The 19,844-nt window shown below is 46.3% G+C and overlaps 1 protein-coding gene across 1 annotated transcript in view; it reads right to left on the bottom strand.

Moving 5' to 3' along the window:
- Positions 1-19,844, bottom strand: part of LOC8036761 (importin-11) — a 30,189-nt gene that overhangs the window by 4,498 nt on the left and 5,847 nt on the right. The window contains exons 5-23 of the mRNA XM_029984022.3: positions 17,972-18,101; positions 15,037-15,144; positions 14,863-14,939; positions 14,293-14,392; positions 12,861-12,953; positions 12,231-12,386; positions 11,513-11,553; positions 11,250-11,394; positions 10,492-10,597; positions 8,636-8,799; positions 7,677-7,717; positions 7,532-7,597; positions 5,383-5,740; positions 3,652-3,731; positions 3,141-3,221; positions 2,659-2,754; positions 1,920-2,033; positions 948-1,069; positions 124-216 (exon numbers count right to left, since the gene is read on the bottom strand). Coding sequence (XP_029839882.1) covers positions 124-216; positions 948-1,069; positions 1,920-2,033; positions 2,659-2,754; positions 3,141-3,221; positions 3,652-3,731; positions 5,383-5,740; positions 7,532-7,597; positions 7,677-7,717; positions 8,636-8,799; positions 10,492-10,597; positions 11,250-11,394; positions 11,513-11,553; positions 12,231-12,386; positions 12,861-12,953; positions 14,293-14,392; positions 14,863-14,939; positions 15,037-15,144; positions 17,972-18,101 — 2,171 coding nt within the window. The remainder of the gene's footprint in view (positions 1-123; positions 217-947; positions 1,070-1,919; positions 2,034-2,658; positions 2,755-3,140; positions 3,222-3,651; positions 3,732-5,382; positions 5,741-7,531; positions 7,598-7,676; positions 7,718-8,635; positions 8,800-10,491; positions 10,598-11,249; positions 11,395-11,512; positions 11,554-12,230; positions 12,387-12,860; positions 12,954-14,292; positions 14,393-14,862; positions 14,940-15,036; positions 15,145-17,971; positions 18,102-19,844) is intronic.

Genomic DNA, 19,844 nt, shown 5'->3' with positions numbered 1-19,844 from the left:
CAAAATCAAATTCCGTACAACATATCTACTTTGACCTTAGAAGACATACTATAAAAAATATAAAGCATTCTGGAAGTGAAAGCGAGGAAACTGACGGCCCACAAAAGAGAAATGAAAACTCACTCCACTTGAGCTCCCAGGTTGTCACATTTTGTTACGTCGTTCAGCACTTCCACAATGGCCAACAGGATCCCACAGATACGCTCGTACACGGCGCTAAAACAGAAACAGCAAAAAAAGAAAAAAGAAACATCAATGTGTCTCATAAATGCAGGCATCCCTCTGTGAACACCAAAGAGTCACCACAGTACCACTGGAGCTCAGATCACGTGAAGCACAGGTTTTCACTGCAGGCTCAAAGATCACGAGTTTGGTTCTCGCTGCACTAGTGTGCGGACAACTAACTACAGCTAAGCGATAAACTATGGCACAGAGTCAGAAGCCTCTATACAAGACAGTGCTCTTCATTCTACAAGTTCCGTGCAATAAATCGAGCCTGCAAAACTAAAACAGGTGTGCAGCATTGTAGAACACGTGACTCCCATAGTCTGCTGCTTTAGCTAACAATGAAGCTAAAACTAGTCAAATGATCGCTCCTAGGAGTCTCATACTTTAGAACATAGGACTTGTTGGAACACCAGCTGATTCTAAAGTTTTCCAAGTTACAAAATCAACCTCACTATAGTCAGTGGCAGGCTTTTCACAAGACCTCGGAGCAGAGCAGATTGGTTTTCGCCTTGTCATCCTCAGAGAACATTTAGTTATTCCACACTGAAAACACTTTGGACAAAAGCTTGCGTGGAAATCTTTCCTGTCACTTCTCGTCCAGAAAAGTTGTATGGACGACGACTTGCTTCGAACACCATTACGACCGTTTCAGTGCTTGGAAGCTGTCATAGAGTACCACATGAATATCTTGGCGGTGGCAGCTTGTGCTGAGCACTCACTTGGAGTTTGAGGTGAGAATGGAGGTGAGGGTAAGGGCGAGGAGCTTCTCTCTCTCGACTGGGTTCACGAGTGGCATCTTCTCGATCCACTTGTCCAGCAAGTTCCCAAAAACTTCCTCCACCTGCATGCACAACCATCCGTGCACATATAAACACAAATGCAAACAAAGGACATTGTGACGTGGCCTACAACAAAAAAAGATTGCGCCAAGGACAGCAGGTCGGGGTATTTCAAACAAATCAGCACTTCCAATAAGGCCCACAGGGCAGCCGAAAATAAGAAAACTCTCCTCTTTTTCTGAGGGAGTAGCCCAGAGATCAGCTCCTTTTGGGGAGGAGGAGAGAGGTGTACAAGAGTGAATAAAGAGAAGCACACTGGAAAGGGGTCTTCTGCGTCACAGAAGATGACTTCACAGATAAGTCACCAGAAACTGACCTGTGGATCTAAGAAAGGTAATGAGCAACTTCAGCTCTTTCTTAAGAGCGGCATGGGAGTAAGTGAAATTCAAGGATGGCCCGCCTCAAACACTGCCTTTGTGCTCACTGTTGATTACACTGCCCCCAGACAGTTTGTAAAAATGGGGCTTCTCCCCATTATACATACTTAATTAGTTTATCATCAATTAGCAAGCATCCATAATGGGTGATAACACCCCAAAAATGAATGCCTTTCTTTTGGGCATCACTGTGCTTCAGAGGTGTTGATAACTAAAAAGTGTTTCTGAAAACGAAAAAAAAACAAAACACCTTTATGAATTGGCTTTGCCAATCCAAAGAGGTCCCTCCATTCCTGTTTTTCGTATAGCATCAATATGAATGTTCTGAAGCAAATTTGAAGCATGTTTGTAATGCCGATATAAGTCCCCAAAATATACTGATGTAGTGAAGATTTACGCTGAAAAAGAACTGACTTTACAATAGAAAAGTTCTGCTGTATTGAATGTCTGCACACACATACAATGGAAGCCATACCTCGCAGCCCTTGCTCTGAGCTTCCTCCTGAAGAAGCTTAGTGAAGCAAGACTTGCAATGGAGGATCACCCGGGAAATGATGGACAGGCAGACCGATGTCAGCATCGAAGCTTTCTGCACAGAAGCATATCGCTTGTCTGAGACGCGGGCTTACTCTGCACCGTTTAGATGCCATGTCTTCCACCGAGTAATCTTGCATGACACATGTTTTGTTCAATAAGTGTGTGAACAATGATTGCCAGTACATGAAATAAATGCGAAGAGCCAATTTATATCTTCGGATGTTACGATAAAGCAGTGGCAACCGGCACAGCTGTATTTGCACTGGTGCCAGAGAAACAAGCTGTTTTGCCTATGCTAACCGGCATACCAGTCAAGGTAAGAACCATAGCTTGAGGTGGTGCTTTGGAATTTTCAGAAGGACTCTCTACAGTGTTCTTTTGACAGATAACTAACAATAACAGATATAATGCCCAACAGTAACACATACAATCACGGATAGCTTGAGGTGGTGCTTTGGATTTTTTTTAGAAGGGCTCTCTGTAGTGCTCTTTGGGCAGATAACTAACAATAACAAATACAATGCCTAACAATAACACATACAATCACGGACATTCTCACAAGTCTGTGATTTTTGGCATTGCAGTTTTAGCTCTGCAGCCTTCGAATAAGGACATGTACTTTTTTACAACTAAAGCTTGCTGTTAAGTTTTAGGCATCAGTCATGAAGGAAACTCACCTCTCCTTCTAAAGATTCGTCCAACGCGTGGATCAGTAATGGGTAAAATAACTGTGGGCCCTGTTCTGGAAACACCCTGATGACAAGTTCCACCATCTGGAAAAAAAAAAAAAGAAAAAGTTCATATAAGACCAGGAAAAACAGCACTTAGCAGAGCTACATGCAACATAAGACACCATCTGTGTGAAGCAACACAAATAAGGTTAAAGTTGCCCTGCTAAGCGCAGGTGCAAAACTGCCATAACCGAAAGTATTTGGCACAAGGCGTGTTACGTAAAAAGGGTGCCGATTTGAAGGATAGAGAGCAGAAGAGGAAAATTGCAAGTGAATTTCACATCCACAGACAAGTTCCACAGTGTTAGAGAGGGTTAAAACAAGCTTTGCAATCTTTCCAGGATAAGTTTTAACAGGTTTGTAACTGCGCAGTAATGCAGGTTTAGCAAATTAAATTTTTCCGAAAGAAGTAAACAATGTATTGTTACCCTCATGACGAGCAACATTCCTTCGCGGTTCAGGTCGTTCACAAGCTCGGTGGTTGCCTTCAGTAACCTGTCCCCATATGTCTGCAATTCGGACAAAACGAAAAACAAATTACAAGTTGTTCGTTCAGACAAAGATTTCACCACAATCGAAACAAACGCTTCTCCTCATTTCACTGTTTTCTTCGGCTCTGCAGGAATCACAGGGGAAACGCTTTATTTAAATTTACCACTTGAAATTTTTTATCCTTAGTACACGAATAAATTATTACACATTAAACATGCATTTTTTCAAAATCTCAAGTGATGATTTATAAAACTTTTATAGACCAGCACGGTAAAATCTTATACGACACAGGGGCTGGAGTGCAAGTTTAATGAGTTAGTTACAGAGCCAATTAACTAGTAGATGGCAGTCTGCGGTAATGCAAACAGCCGCTAATCTCGTTACAAATGGAGTCTCAATTTGACCAAGCAAGTCGGAGAGATCAAGGAACATGGAACAAGCTTTCACCTGCAGAAACTCTTTTGGAAACAGCAGGATGTAAGCCTGTACAACTTGCAGACACATCTTCATGTTTTCAGAACCGAGCTCTGCAACATAAACAGCAAGTTTCTAAGACACCGACAGAGATGCTGAGGGGGTTGGGAAGGCATACTATTTTCGGCAGCTGCTTTTGCGCCAACTTCTCGTTAGTATCCACAAGTCAAAATGAAAGATGGGCTAGGCATAATGCACAACAAAAAGAGAGAAAAAAAACAACAAAAAAAAACAGTGTCGAACTGTACCACATACCGTAAAATACTGGGCAAGCGCCCACACAAAATTTGGAAATAATCACGAGACAACGGGGGATGGGCGCTTGTCCGGTCATCAATTTTACATATAAATGTACCGCGCATATTTTCTCAGATGTTACAAATTTGGGAATGGGTGCTTAATGTGGAGTGGGCGGATATGCGGTATTCTACGGTAGTTTAAAGAATCAGAACCTTACTGACAGAAATTCAGAAGCACAATTTCCAAAGCAAGCTTTTTATATGATTTTTTTTACATAATTTTTTACATGGACTGTCTATGACGTAGTAAGGTTAAAAACCGACTGGATTCTATACTCTCCGTGCGACCAGCCAATGCAATGCTCGGTTTCGTGACTACCGCTGGGTCAGACCAGCGAGTCCCTTTTATCTGACGGGAGAAACCTAACAGCTCTGGATCTCACAGGCTGGTCACCACAGGTAGCAAAATCACTGCATTTCATACCGAAGTTCTAAAATTAGCGGCAAGCATGTTTCCATCTTGGGACAAACAGCAGCAACTTGTTTAACTACAGCTCCTGCAGAATTTACTGCCATACTGGCTCGTCACTAACCAACCCCATATAGGATGCAGTTTTCTACACCGATGACCACATGTCTCTGCTGTAATGCAAGGTCCACAGAAGCCTACTAAAAACTGCCAATTCGTGGACGCAGTCTTAAGTCTCAACCACATGAGGGGTTTTCCAATCACGCCTCAGCCGCGTCGACCAGCGATGTCACTAGAAAGAGCAGCACCCAAGGAGGTAGCCCGCTGCGAACCGCCCATTTCCCACCCGCCCTTTCACTGCCCAGCAGCAACCACGAGGGGCGGTACGCACCCCCTTGTGACGCCACTGGCGTCAGCATCTCCCAGCATCGGAGCACGTCGCTCGAGGTCACACACAACAGTGCGAAGCGCACGAGCCGTTGATATCTGAATCAGCCAGATATCGGCGTCACGCCGGAGGTGACTTGCCACGTAGCGACCAATCAGAGTCACGCAACCGGCTCCCAGGCGTGCTCTCTGGAACATCCGAGTCAGCCTTTGTGCAGATACGTGCGGATGCGGGTAGTCTTGAGATTGACAGGTAACTCTTTAACATCTTTAACGTAAAATTAAGAGGAAAGGTTTCCAAGTTTAAATAAACTTAATTGTGTGGCAGTAATACACTGTAAACAGGTGGTTCACGCTGGTTGTCCAATGATTTAGGACTAGTCGATCTGGCGACACTGCGCAGCACACAACCGACGCAGGTTGGCACACGTTTCCATGGGGTTGCTCACCCTTTCTCTCGTCAGTTGCCGCTGAAGCAGAGAGACACGAACGCCGACGAAACGAGTGAAAAACGCGCCCATGTGGTCAAGCCTTTAGCTCAAGGCAGTAAAAAAAGCACCGAGTCATCTAGTATCTACCCTCACAAGGCTCGAGACCAAAGACACCCACCAAACAGGGGGAACAGATAGTGGGCCAGCTGCAGCAAGTCCGTGGACGTAGAACTGGTGTTGTTCAGGACGGCCCACCAGAGGTCCAAAGTGTCCTCCAGTAGGTAGACGTGAGGGCTCTGCAGAATGTCCACCCCAAAGGCCACCACGGGCAGCAGGAAAGGGTGAAGCTTCTCGCTGTGCACCCCGAGCCCCTCCACCACTTGCACGAGCGTGGTCACGATGGCGCATCGCAGCATGTTGTGGTCCCCGGAGGTCTCCCAGAGCAGGGGAAGGTAGTGGACAAGGTCGCCGGCATACGGCATGATCTGGCTGCCCACACGCTCGATGATGAACGATGTCACGTGCAGGATCGTGATCTGAGGGGTGGAAGACAAGCACTCGTATGATGTAGCAATAGCTGGCGATTGTGGTTGCTTTAGAACAGCGCTCTCCAAACTTTTTCGCTAAGGGGCCGGAAAAGAAACTAGTTAAATATAAATGAGGAAAAACTAAATAAATAACCATAAGTAAGTCATTATTAAGAACAAAATTGAATATCAGAGTAAAAAAATCATGAGTCATTCCACTCTACGAAGGTGGATGACCAGCGAAGCTGTTCAGCACACGTCACAAACCCGCTCCGAAGAGCCGGAGGAATATAGACACGCGCGACGGGACTGCCACCCCGGGAGAGCGGAAGAAGAGGAAACTAGGCACGCAAGCGCTTGGAATGACGACAGAGGGTGGTGTGAGCGTAGATATGGCCGACGTGGATTGCACAGCGACAAATCTTCGAGAAACCTTTATTATCTACCTGAGAGTCTACTGATCTTGAAAATGGTGCCTATTGATAACTAGTCTACTGAATAGACCTATTGCTAAATTACCCAAACATCAAGGAGAAAGCAGGGAATGGTAATCCATGTGCCGGCATCTGCGGCAGTAACTGTTCTAAAGCAAAAGCCTAAAACAAATGGCATCCTGCACGCATGTTTGTCAACGCTTTACGTTGGTTATTTACTTTGAATCTTTTATATGGGGAAGGCATGCGCGTGCGGCGGTGCGAGCATAGCTTAGTTATTGCACACAAATAATCCATGGAACCCTAGCCATAAACAGCTTCTCTGTAAAATGAAAGAAAAGAAGAATGTAAGGTGGATGAATACATCCACACTAATCCCTTGTTATGACGAAGTCAAAGGGACAGCAAAAACTTCGATATAAGCGATAATTCGATAAAAGTGACAAAGCCAAAAAAGGGCTCGAGGTACACCTAAGCACTTCTTACGAGTTGTGAACGCGAAAGCACGCATGCCACTCTTTGCTCCCTTCTTTATTCTGCGGCATACAACGCGCTGACCTTGGGCATGGAACGGTTGAGCCGCTGCCTTGCGGACACGCAGCGCCATCAGGTAAGCGATCGTTCAAACTGTCGTGTGCCTTGCGGCGTGAGGAAGGAACAGACAGCAACCTAGTTCTCAGCAGGACGAACCCCTTGAATTTAAAAGGTTAAAAAGCGCAACAAAACAAAAGCCCAACAAACAAAAATTAACTGTCTGTTCTTTACGATAACCGAACAACACCTTTTTGGTGCAAGGGGTCCTAGAATCTGGAATATGCACACTCCGCACAACCTCAAAGACAGGGGGGAAGCCCAGTTTTCTGGTATATATTATAATAACAAAAATAAGAAATGAAAGAATAAAAAAAATAAAATAAAAGGTGGTTTGAGGTAAGGGAAGGTGTATAAACTGACATAATACTGAGGAATACTAGCCCTGCCATTTGCATTTGCCGCACACTGCACCCTCCGTGACTGAGATTGTTCGGGAAATAAATTTATTTATGTATCTGTATTCCGGAACACTTTTTTGACGATTTTGCGGAAGTATCACGGGGATATCCCGTAACATGAAAGGCAAATGTATCTCAGTACTATATGCATCTTGGCTCTAAAACACATGTGTCTCAGTATTTGTATTACTGAATACTTTCAAAGTATTTCTCTCCAGCCTTGTTTTCTGGAATCTTAGTTTACGCAGTAGGTGTGTGTTGCAATGGCATTTCTTTACGCACGCTCATTTTTGCACCAATCACAGCGAGCCAAGTTTAATTGTTAGAAACTTAACACTGGCAAAGAGAGACTTGGTTGATGTAGCACCACATACCTTAGTATCACACTCCGTGACTTGTTGAAGCAGTTTGTAGAGGAGAGATACATAGGACTCCAGGTACTGCATAAATAGGAGAAGAAAAAAATCCACATCCATAGCTCTTCAGTGCAAACAACATGCAAAATATGCAAAATCTTACAGGCAGAAATTGTTCCGTGTTGAACTCAAACTCGTCCACAGGTGAATAAAGTCAAGGAAACGGCAAGTCAGCTTCAACGCAGCGTAAGACCACCCGAGTCACATACCTGTAGAGGCTACACTTTTTAACTTAATTAAGATACGGTCAAATGCTTTTATAATGAATGCATCTCCTATGATACTTGAAGCGCTTGCGCGCCACTCCGAGCTTCACTGAACTGAAACGAAGCAGTTGGTACGCTTAGAGAAACCTCAAAAGCTATGTGAAGCGCAAGTTCGTCTGCTCGATGCAAAGAGGTTGCGACCAGGGGCGGACTTACCCATAGGCACAGTAGGCAGCTGCCTAGGGCTGCGGAATTTTCAAGCGGCAAGTTTGTGGCCACCCCCAAATTAATTGGTTCTACATTTCTTTAAAATCTAGCTTCAAATTTAGCTAACTTCGGGAATTCTAGCTCCAAACCTAGCTACTTTTGAATGTTTTAACTCTAAACTTAGCTAGTCCCCCTCCCCCCTCTTCCAAACCCTGCTCCCCATGGTCACTGACCATGGGGAGCGGGGTTTGGGGCAGGGGACATTGTTAAAGGCTGCCTTGGGTGGCACAATGCTAAGTCTGCCTATGGTTGTGACGATGTCAGAATGCCGAGCTCTTATTGGCTGATTGAAAAACAAAGAGTGGGGAGACCTTAAGGCATCTAGCATTGACGTCTACCCCCTATCCGTCCAATCAAAGCCAATCAGAACTCGGCGTCGTTCTGACGTCGCCGCAACCCCTGCGCAAGAAGCAAACGACCTGCACTCCGGATAAGGTAGTCTCCTGGGTGTTAGAAAACATGGTAAGGTCAAAACAGTCCTGGCCCATCTGTTTGGAACCATTTTGTTTACACTCTGTGGTGCGCCACCTGGGGGGCAATGCTGTTCCCCGATTTGTAGCCCCGCACAGAAGACGCCAACGAAGGATATCGGCCTTGACGGCCCCGGCGGCCGTGAGCCGCACGACCAGGTCTTCGGAAGGATCGAGGCACTCGACGAGGGTCTTGTAGAGCACGGGCCTCAGCTCGGGAGAGAGCTTGACGCCCACCCACTGTCCGATGAGCCAGGCCACACGGCGACGCACAATGCGGTACCTGAAACGCGTCCACAGGTGTCCAGCAATGACTCGGCAAAATATCTGCGGCTTTTCGCCACAATATGCGAAGAAACAATAGCTGTGATTGTGTGCAGTTAACACACACTTTTACACATGTACCCTCTTTATCTGCTCTATCACACACAACAGAATCTTGTTGTCGCTGAAGCTTGTAGGAAAGGTACCACAATGCACACAATGAGGAAAGTTAAAGTGGCATCCGCCATTAGCCACGAAAGACAAATCTGCCCGGTGAGAGCCAAGTGTGTGTGTTTTGCCTGATGTTAGGAAGCAGTTCACACGCAAGTGCACAAGAATGACAAGTTCTTCTACCTGGCACAACCCCGAGGCCGTGATTGCAGTTGGGAAGTTCCTGTAACATCTACGGCCATAAAATACTTCCTTTCTTTGGTACAGTTTGAGCAAGCAACAACATTGCACCGGGCAGGGAAGCGCCAGCCAACAAGGCACAAAACAAGTAGCTAGCTCGGTCGGCCAAAACAGGGAAGCCTATAGGTGGTACATTTGTTTTGCAGAAATCTCTAGTCATTCTGAAAAAAAATTGAGTTTGAACCGCAGTGGCTAGGGAGACAAATAGCAACTTACGAATGTGTTGGAAGTGACAACAAAATCGAATGAACCGAGCATGCAACAGAGTCTCGTGATACCCATTCTGACTGCGAGTTAATTGTGCGCTGAAGTTTCAAGAGCCCACGTTGCCATATTCAGCAAGTCTCAAACAGACCTTTCCATTACTGCACCACCAGTAAGGACGCCCGCCCATTTTGAAGAGATAAATGGTGAAAGATATCAGGTGGGAGATCTTTGAGAATGAGGCAGAGAAAGTTTATCAAAAGTGATCAAGGAAGTGATAAAGACCAGGCACTGCAGACACGGGAATTGATACCACAGATAGCGGACACACAGGTTAACACAGACAGACTAGCACTGTACAGTGCGATAGACAAGCCAAAACTCGCCAACACCCGTGTCATGGGAACCAAGAGCGCAGATCACAAACACATCACATTCGCTTTCCACGGTGCAATGAACTCCCTACGAACTACCGTGTCACAGGAAATGATACCGCAGATCATGGACGCAGTAAACTGCTGTTCCACAATGCAATAAATATGCGGGAACTCGCTATGAACTCGTATGTCACGCCAACCGATGTCGCAGAAGATTTGCGTCTCATTGAGTGACAAGCATACAGGGTCCCGCTACAAACTCGCATGTCACAATAACCGATCGGGAATCGGGGCTGGGCAATGTTTTGGAACTGTTAGCCAATGCATATTCGGCAAAAAAAGCGGGATCAGCAATCTCTCGGGGCAGGGTGCCCTTACAGGATTTTACGGAAGATACTTTTCAGAGGCTTAATCAGTCAATATTGGTGGTCAACAAAGTTTAGTGATCGCTTCTAGCACATGGAGTGCTAAAGCCGAAAGTAAATGCCTGCGACCAATACAAACATAGAATGCACTACTAAACTTCCATCCAGTGGTATTTTGACATGAAGGATTAGAGAAGCAGCAAATTTTTGACCCAAACGCACTCTTGCGTGAAGCTACGATTGCCGGCACCTAACCATCCCGTTGCAGATTACTTTTTTTTTTTTTACGCTTCACCTTGCTTTTGGAGGCACACCCCTCCCTTCTAGAAACGCGGAAAAAAGATCTTTCGTCACCTTGGGTCCGAAACCTTGAGCTCGGGAATGAGGACGTGCAGGAACCAGTTGTCGAAGTCCAGGTCATCGTGCAGATCAAAGGCAGCGAGCCCAACCGCCGTGTAGACTGCAACGCACAATGGGAGGAGTACGAAGCAAATTCCTTTACTCACTTAAAGCGCAACTCCGGTCAATATATTTTAATTTGGGATTAAGACTGTTTTCAGCTAAAGCAGTGTCCCTGAATTACAAGGTATAATTTTTTTTTCTTCTCGATATTGCGCATAGTTTTGAAATACTATGGCTCAAGGTTTGGTTTCGGGTGTCTACAGCAGAACCGAAACTACCTGCTAGAGGGATGGCAACGCTGATCATCAGCCGTACGGCCGCGACGTGACGTCATTGTGGTTCTGCGATTGGTGTACCGCAGCTCCACCGCAACGCGACGCCATGAGGATGTGCCGCCCAGTGTCCCTCGACTAAAAGTTAACCTGCTTGCCACCCGCCAAAGAGCAGTTGGCCATATCTTTAAGATTGATCTTAGTGGAGCACGTGGCTCCGCTTTGACGTAACATTTCGGCTGTGATCATATTTGTGCCATTAAAGCAATACCAGACATTTATTTTGGTTTCGGTTTAGACCGGAGCTGCTGCAAAAACAAGTAATAATAATAATCATACAATAACTCAATTTTTTGGGGTGCACACAAACTACAGGCATTACTATGATGCCCCCTAAGGCCGTCTCTGGCACGAGATCAGAGATGGCGCGGCGCTCACCGGCATCCCTGTTGAGCATGGCTTGGAAGCTGATGGAATTAGCGTCCACGGTCGGCTGGATGCCCTGCACCATTTCGAGCAGCAAAGGAGCCAGGGTCTCCCGAAACTCGTGGAAGATGGTCAAGAAGAGCACCTCCGTGCATTGCTGTGTGCAGCGGATACACGCGCAACGACAGATCAACAGTGAGGACGTCCGTCTTGAACTTGAAAGGATGTTTGAGGCGAATTAAGCGAAGCGACTGCGCCCTCATTCAGTCACTTACCCTCAAGCAGAATTTCCAAGCCTCTCCGCCGCCGTCCGACGCTGAGAAGTGCAAAAAAATTAAATGTCAGACGGTCAAAGCAGTTCGTGCAAATCGAATGAGGCAATGGAAAACCGTAAAGCTAACCCCTCAGAAACAAACTTGGCTGTTGACATCAAATGCAAAGAACTAAAAGTGTCTAAACATACAAAAACTAAAGGCGGTGACTGGTTAAGAGTTTGGGGAAAGCTCCTCCCACCCCTCTCCACTTCAACAGAGCGAATGCACAAGAGGAGGCGACCTCCCCACCAGCATTTTCTCTGCTGAAGTGGAAAGAGGTGGGAGGAGTTTCCCCCAAACTCTTAACCAGTCACTGAGTACGGTACCCCAGAAAGTGCAGATCCAACTAGTTTTAGGACAATAGCACTCGCCTGCCACTAACCCTGATTACACTAATCTGTAGCGAGATTGGTGCTATGTACGCAGATATTTTGTCTCCCGGCTAAACCAAACCAAACTCAAGTCTGGTGGGAAACGGCTTCAAACTTATTTATTTGTATGTTTATTCATCACCGCCACTCATGGAGCATCAAGTTCGGTCTACGATACAAAGCAAAGCTTGATTTTGAACACTGCTTGGCCGAAGTAAAGATATAATTTCGAGGGCTTTTTTGGACAAATTAGACATAACACTAGCCTGGAAGTATGCTGTTTGACACGAATGGCAAACGAGACTGACCAAATCCTTCGGGGTCATTGTCCCAAGTGGCGAGCTCTTCCTCGGTAAGAAGGAAGTAGTGAAGCACGAGGCGGCGACACATTTCGGTGACTGTCGAGTAAGTGAAGAAGGACATCTTCACTTGGGCTGCTTCCAGCGTGGCCGGGTCTTGGGTGTCTGCAAGATGCATCAAACCGATAAGCATCATAAGGCAAAGATACAAGTACTTAATCTGTCCAGCACTGAGTTGTTTATGATCTCCCACTGTTTGAGAGGACATTAAATTTCTTTGTGATCCTGTCGAAGAAAATAAATAAGACATGGCCCGTTTTTACATGATTGAGACAGTAATGAAAGCAATCGGAGTGACATCCTGCCCACACTGTCAAACAAGTCAGACACTTATTTTAGGGCGAAGGTACACCATATGTAACATTTTTTTCAGTCACATGTTCCTGTCAGGCTTCACAAACTTGACCTTAAAATGAATTTGGAACAGTCAAACTCAAACCTCTAAGGACGAGGCTCCAATGTCAAGAAACACTTTGGGTTAGAACATTGAGTGGGTTACACCATCTCTAAATACGAATACCCAGACAATAACAACTAAACGAAAGATGTGCAAGTAAAAGAACAAAGTCGCAAACACACCGTCAGGGATCTTGCATGGCCTATATTCGGCGCAGGAAACAATGGCCTTGATGAGGTTGAGAGACTGCACAATGAAACGCTCAAACAGGAGACCTGCAAGCAGAAAATGCCGATCCGAGACTGCAGTGATTGACTTATCACACAAGGTACATTGGGTCCTTTCCATAAGAACCGATCAATACTCAAATAAATATGGTTCATAAACGCACAAACGATCATGACACCCTGAACGAACAGCACATGTCTCATGAGGCATTGGCTGACATTCCAAAGTTCCTTCGAGGGATCCGCTTTGGCGGTCAACGTTTTTAATATTAACGGAAAACGTTCTTTGGCTAGGTGTTCGGCATTTCGTGAAGCCCAGACAAAGGCATGGCCGCGAGGCTCGACACTGATTGGTCGATGGGTGGGAGAGGAGGAGTGAGGTGCTTGACACTGATTGGTTAATGGGGAGGTCATACGACCAGAGGGGCAGGCGAGGAGGAGCTCGACCACCTGTTTGCACCAAGGGAGAGGGACTTGAGAGTATGGAAGGCTCTGAAAGATCGCCAGGTTTATCAGCCCAATTAGTGGTTGTATCACTTCATTCTAGGTACCACTATCAAGTGTACACATGGTACACGTAAAGCTATATCTGATGAAGAGCGCCGTGAACGTAGGCGTCTGGCAAATCGGAGTATCGCCAAACGTTTGTGATGCTAGAACGCTTCACGTATCCAATACAATTGCTTCGCAATTTGCCATAAATTTTTTGTGAAGTTCATCCACAGCCTCGCAGTTAGAAATTCCATTAACCTGGAGCTGACAAACCGCCGAAGTCACAAACCGCACTCCAATTGAGGCGCTCTTTCATTTCCTCAAGGAAGGTGCGAGGACCGGCACTGGCCAATCACGACGACGGATAAGCAGCCTAGGTCGCCTATTCGTCATTGCGATTGGCCAGCGCCGGCCCTCGCACCTTCCTTGAGAAAGTGGAGGGGCGTCTCAGTTGGAGTGAGGTTTGTGAATTCGGCAGTAAGGCAACATGCTTGCTGAAGCTTTTTATGCCTAGAAATGCTGATGGCAACTAAGCAAGAATAGACCCCGCCAGAAAAAAAACAGCCATACTCGAGAAATCACAATAGTTATGAAGGCAGTTATTTTGTGCCAAAGTACAGACCTAACCGCAATAAAATTTCAAAGAGTGAAAGCACATGACCCTTCATGCTCTCGCACCGCCTTTCTTGTAAAAGGAACAAACCACTATAAATCTATACAAGCATGAAGAGAGCAGTAGATACTGTAGTCCATTGCAACTCAAGAAGGTAGGGCAAGGGTAAGGGCCGGGGAGGAGGAGGCAGACGGAACGCTAAAGAGAAAAGGAGGTTTCCCCCTCACAGAGCTGTTTCTAGTCCTGGAGAACCATTATTCTTCCTGAAAAATGAGTTCTCACCTTCACCCGCTTCGGTGAAACAGAGGGAGATGGCGCATTCGAGTGACGGCTTGATGAAAGGGACGTATGAGAAAGGGTGGAGTTCCAGGACGTCGTGGAGCTGCAACAAAGAAACATAGTTTACCCTTCATCCTTCTTCTCCCTCAGTAATAACAATCTTGAAGTGTAAAGAGTAAAAAAAAAAGATTGAGGTACACCTAAGCATTTCTTATAAGTTGTGAATGCGAAAGCATGCAAGCTGCTCGTCCGCTCCCTTTTTCGTCTGCTGTGTACTTCTCGTCGCCGGTCAGCAAGTGTGCTCCCCTGGGCACGGTGACCTTGGACGCTCCGTGTTAATGGCACGCTGATGGACACGCAGTGCCATGGGGAGAGCGGTCGCGGAAACTGACGCACAGCAGCCAACGGGAGCCCCGTCGACGCGCGCCAGCCAATGTAACCGAAGGAAACTAGGTGCCGTTTTCGCGCTTCAAAATGATGACGTCAGCTCGCTCCATGACAGTTAATGCTTTCGCATTAAAAATAAAAGTAACCTAATGAAACGCCATCAGAAGCAAAGAAAAAGCAACTCACCACCTTGGTGAAAAGGACGACATACTTCTCGCAAATCTGGCGCAGCTGAGGATGAGAGGAGCATCGCAACGACTTTCCTGAAAGTTCAATGAAATGTTGATTAGATCCAATATGTATGTGCATTTCTTAACGACGGTTTTCAACACAGGCGTAAAACGGCGTGGGGACGCTCACGGCACTGTAGCATGGGCTTCATCCACTGGAAGACCAGGGTGAGAAACATGGTTGCTTCGGGAACCCGGCCAGGCTCCTTGAAACCGTGCACCGCCAGCTTTCGCAGGACTGAAAACATGACGGCCGTCGTCACGATCAATTAATTAGGGCCATGCGCTTCCTCCCTTCCTCAAACTTTCTCCGTCATAAAGTAAGCCAAGGGCCCGAGGAAAACATTCATTTTCACGTAAAATGGTTTTTCTCCTTTTTGGATGCATGTCGGTATTGGAACACTAACACACTCAAACCACTGACCCAATCATAGCAACACTGTCCTTCGTGCACATTACGTCTACAAAGGACAGTGTTGACTACGTGGCGCAAGCTACTGCCCAATGCAGAGGGTATGGCCAACAACATTCATCCATCCACCTATAGACCGACACGCGGGCTCGACGTCACTGAGCTGCGGCGGCGCTGCGATCGCGCCGGAGCCGGGTGGTGTGGGCAAAAGGGCGCATGTTTCGCATGGGTGTCATAGCATTTCAGCATGCCGTGAAGCTGTATTGTCGTTAATTGCACCGAAATGTACAAGAAAAGTAGCCGAGTGAGTTTTCACAAGTTCCCAGCGGACTCTGAAAGGCATAGAAAGTGGATAATATCCATAGATCGAAAAGAATGGTCGCCTCGTGCGGACGACCGCTTCTGCGGCAAGCACTTTTTTTTAAGGCAAGTGCGGCTTCCATTTCGATCTCCGTCCAGAGGCCTGCTTATGTGCAGGGAAACCGTTGTCTGATCGAGACCACCCGGATCTTGTTCCCATGGTGTTCGCGCACAAAACACCGACCAAGAGCTCATCGGAGGCTCGCTACGCCCGTGCTACCCAGCAGAGGGGGATCGGCGACAGAACGGCAGTGTTGTAGGCGTTACAGAAAAAAAAGTAACGAAATATGTAACTCGTTACTTGCAAATAAAAGCTACGCGTTACTGAGCTAAGTTACCTAAAAATAAAAATAATGCGTTACCGCTACCGATAAAAAGTAACGCACGTTACTTCTGCACTACTTTTTAAATTATGATTTAACACGTTTTACGGTTTTGACGATACAGGTATGCATAAGCTCATATATCAAGAAACATTATGTTCATGCAGAAACTGAACATAATTACTTTATCTCTTTTACGGTTTCACCTAAATACTCACGAGAAAAAATGCAAAGAAAAACATGGCTTGACGCCTAAAAGCACGGAAAAAATTGAAGTGTAATTTCTTTCAAGACTTGGGAAGTAGTAACGAGTAACATAACTATGTTACTTGAAATAGTAACGTAAGTACATTACCCGTTACTGCCGAAAAAGTAACGAGTAGGTACTACGTTACTGAAAAAGTAACGCATTCCAGGTAACGCCGTTACTTGTAACGTGTTACCGCCAAGACTGCAGAACGGACAAAGCGTTACGGCTTGTCATGCCTTGTTGTTATGAGGGTAGGAAAAATATCATACATCGACTTCAAGACGCTGTGTGTATTTATTTAACTAATGAATACACTTCCGCAGACCCACAGTCTGCTGATCCCGCCGGCAGAGCGGAAACCGACTCGAAGTAACCGTAGGCCTCGAGAGACTTGCAAGCCTGCACCGTGTCGGCCGTGAACCAGCTTGGCGACAAAACCAAATAAACGACGACATTAGCCGTCAACTTCGGTGGCAGCAACTTCACGTCGGAAGTCCAGCAGGCCTACGCCGCCCACGCACAGTTTGTTTCGATACCGCTGCCATTCAGGCTCGGGTAGCGAGCTCCAATAGTCAGGCATAGCATACGACATACGTTGTCAGAAAGTATGACACAAATAAAGCTAGAAGCGTCCCTACAAGGTCAACAATGAGCGTACGCCACACAACACAATGGCAAAAACACGGAGAGCCAGGCTGCTTTTGCCCACTTAGAGTCTAAGCTTGTTATAACAGACCTTGATTTTAACCAAGATTTCGGTCTGTTGTAAAAGGATTATGCTGTATGGAGATATGAAGTTGAGTCAATGGTATGTAGAGGAAAACCAACCGAACTTCCCAAATTGGTATGTTACACCCAAATGTCTGTTGTAACCAGGTATGTTGTAATGAGCTTAGACTGTAGCTACTGCACATGCGTGGCCTTCCGGCCGTGTTGGTAAACAGAGTCGCTCCGCGTGTCGGTCTATATGTAAGCCTCCAAAGCAAGGAGTGCTGCTGGCACGTAAAGGTAGGCCCAAAAACTAAAAGGGCGAGAAAAAAAAAAGTCCAAGAAAAAAGGGAAAGGAAACAAGCGACGTTTAGGGTGCACGCCCTTTGCCTTTCGTCAGACGATGGGAAAACTAGGAGAAATTAAGGAGAAGAATGCAAGGGCCGTGGGAATGTGACGCCAGAAGATGAAGAAAAATAAAACAGAACAAGAAAGGAAAAGCAGCAAATGACAAGTAGATGGGGGAGAGGTGGTCAAAACCAGCTACAAACGGTGAAGGTCAGGGGAAATAAATAAAAGTGGGAGAGGGGGTCGACTTCAGAGATACGATAACTAAGGAAAAGAATACGAGGGCCGTCTGAACATCATGCCAGAAGACAAAGTACAAGCAAAACAAAACGGGAAGGGCACAACAACAAAACAACAACGCGATAAGGAGATCAAGGTAGGGAACAGAAACTCTTGGCTCTCACATTATCCTTATCTTCCCCGCCCTCGTCTCCACATCTGGTTGTCGTTTTGCTGTTGTGCCCTTCTCGCTTCGTTGGTAAATTTTCTTCTGGTGTCATGTTGCGACAGCCCTCGCATTCTTCTTCACTTCCCCTCAGTTTTCCCATAGTCTGACAAAGGGCGTGCGTTACCTTTCCCCTTCTTTTTGCCTGTTTCTTCTCTGGCTTTTAGATTTTGTGCCCATGCGAGCCCAGTTTGTTAGAGCGGGGTCTGTCCATCCCACCTTTGAGGCAGAGGTAGGACTTCTCCAGGAGGATGCCCACACTCTCCTGATTGCTGGCCATCTGACCGAGAAAGCCCTCCGTCTGGTTCGTCCACAGCTGCAGGATGAAGCCAAAGATGTTGCTGGCCAGCTGCAAAGGACCACGAGCAGTCTTGAACTGGGTCTCGTAAATAGCTTGGTTTGCGTCTGAATGGCGCTGCCTCGCCCGAGAGCAAGTGTGTCGAAGATTCGCTCGCATTTCTGACAAGTACCGGGAGATGGCGTAGCATGACAGGAGCTCGAGGAACCGTCCTCATTTGCCCACACATGGCACAAGGACTGCCAAGACCAATGCAAGGTCATCACCGAGTAAACACTTCCTATAAACAAAAAAAGAAAGTTTTGGGAAGTATTTTTATTTTACTGTTTTAGAGTTCTGCATCTTAGGTCTACTCATAAAGGAAGCCATAGGTTTGGTGGATGAATCATTACAATAGGTTCACCGCCTATCTGATCAAGCAGTGGGGTACAGAATTATTGGCATGTATTAGAGTAGGTGTCTCCCAACGTTTTGGCTGAAGGGCCGAATTGGGGACCTGTCATGGTATCAACGGTCAGAAAATAAATAAGACAATATAAATGAGGAAATAATAAATAAATAAGACTTAATAAGCATTTAAATACAAAAGATTTAAACTAGAGCAAAAAGCAAAAATATATGGAAGGTGGGAATACATATACTTTATTTTTAAATGCAATATGTAGCTAATAATGACACTGCAAATAATTCCAAATAATAAATCAGAGCGCATGGGAACTATAGTATATTCAGACAGGGTAGAAGACATGAGACTGGTACATCTGATGATGACAACATGCATGAGTTATGACGCAGGAATTTTTTAAGGGTGGTTATGACCACCATGTTAGCAGTGGGGGGAGGGGAGGTAGGTAGTTTGTTAAGCAACACAATCTGACTTGCCAAAAGAATGCACTTTCCGCAGGCTCCCTAACTTTGCAGCCCTCTGAGTGGCGCCACTCTGCGGTGATAAAACCAAAACCAAATTGCCTCGAAATAAAAAAAGGCAAAGGGAGGGGGGGGGGGGGGGGGGGGGGGAGGAAAGGCGTGGAGCGAGCGAAGAGGCGAAGATAAAGCGAGCCATTGCGTGAGCAAGCATTAAGCAGTTGAAGAAAAGTCCTCTCAGCTTTCTGCTCTCTGTCAATCAATACTTGCAGAGAGAACTGTTGCGCGGTGTGCATACGTTGCGTCTGCTTATTTTGTGTTTCTCATCGGCCGAGCATCCCCCTCACCCTCCCCGCACTGCCGGCGGCGCTCTGCGGCTCAGCTCTCCTTGTTTGAAAGAGTGGCGGCAGTTACGATAGCACATGATAATGTGGCGGTGCTTGGGCCTGCTGAGTACGACAGACTTCAGCCATGAGCGCAGGCAAAATCGCATCGTCATCCTGTGGCATGATCAAGCGGTGGGCGGTCAGTCAGAGCTGGGTGGCAAAGCCACTGATGCCCACCGTAGGGAGAACCCTGCGCAGGACACTAAGCACGATATACATGAGAATGCAAGGGAATTTTATCATAGTTACACAAACGTAAAGCAGGAAACTGTGAATATTAATGCTGGTGACGACAATGTACAATAAATAATATGGCGAGACCTACGTTTTGATGCACCAGTTTTCTCTCATTCTTTCTGATATATTTGTTTGTGTTTCTGGTGCGTGCTCCGGAGTCCTTTTTGTTTCTTATGCATGCTTATTTCGGCGTTTGTAGCAGCATGCAGCGGGCCGGGGTTTGGAGACTTCCGGATTAGAGTACGGCTACTGGCTGCTATTGTCACTTCTGGTAATCCCTATCGAGCCGCACACGATAGAATCCACT

The sequence above is a fragment of the Ixodes scapularis genome, unplaced genomic scaffold (genome assembly GCF_016920785.2).
Source record: "Ixodes scapularis isolate PalLabHiFi unplaced genomic scaffold, ASM1692078v2 PGA_scaffold11__112_contigs__length_91849675, whole genome shotgun sequence".
Taxonomy (NCBI): Eukaryota; Metazoa; Arthropoda; class Arachnida; order Ixodida; family Ixodidae; genus Ixodes; species Ixodes scapularis.
The sequence above is the reverse complement of the archived record's forward strand: the minus strand, read 5'-3'. Positions and strand labels throughout refer to the sequence as shown.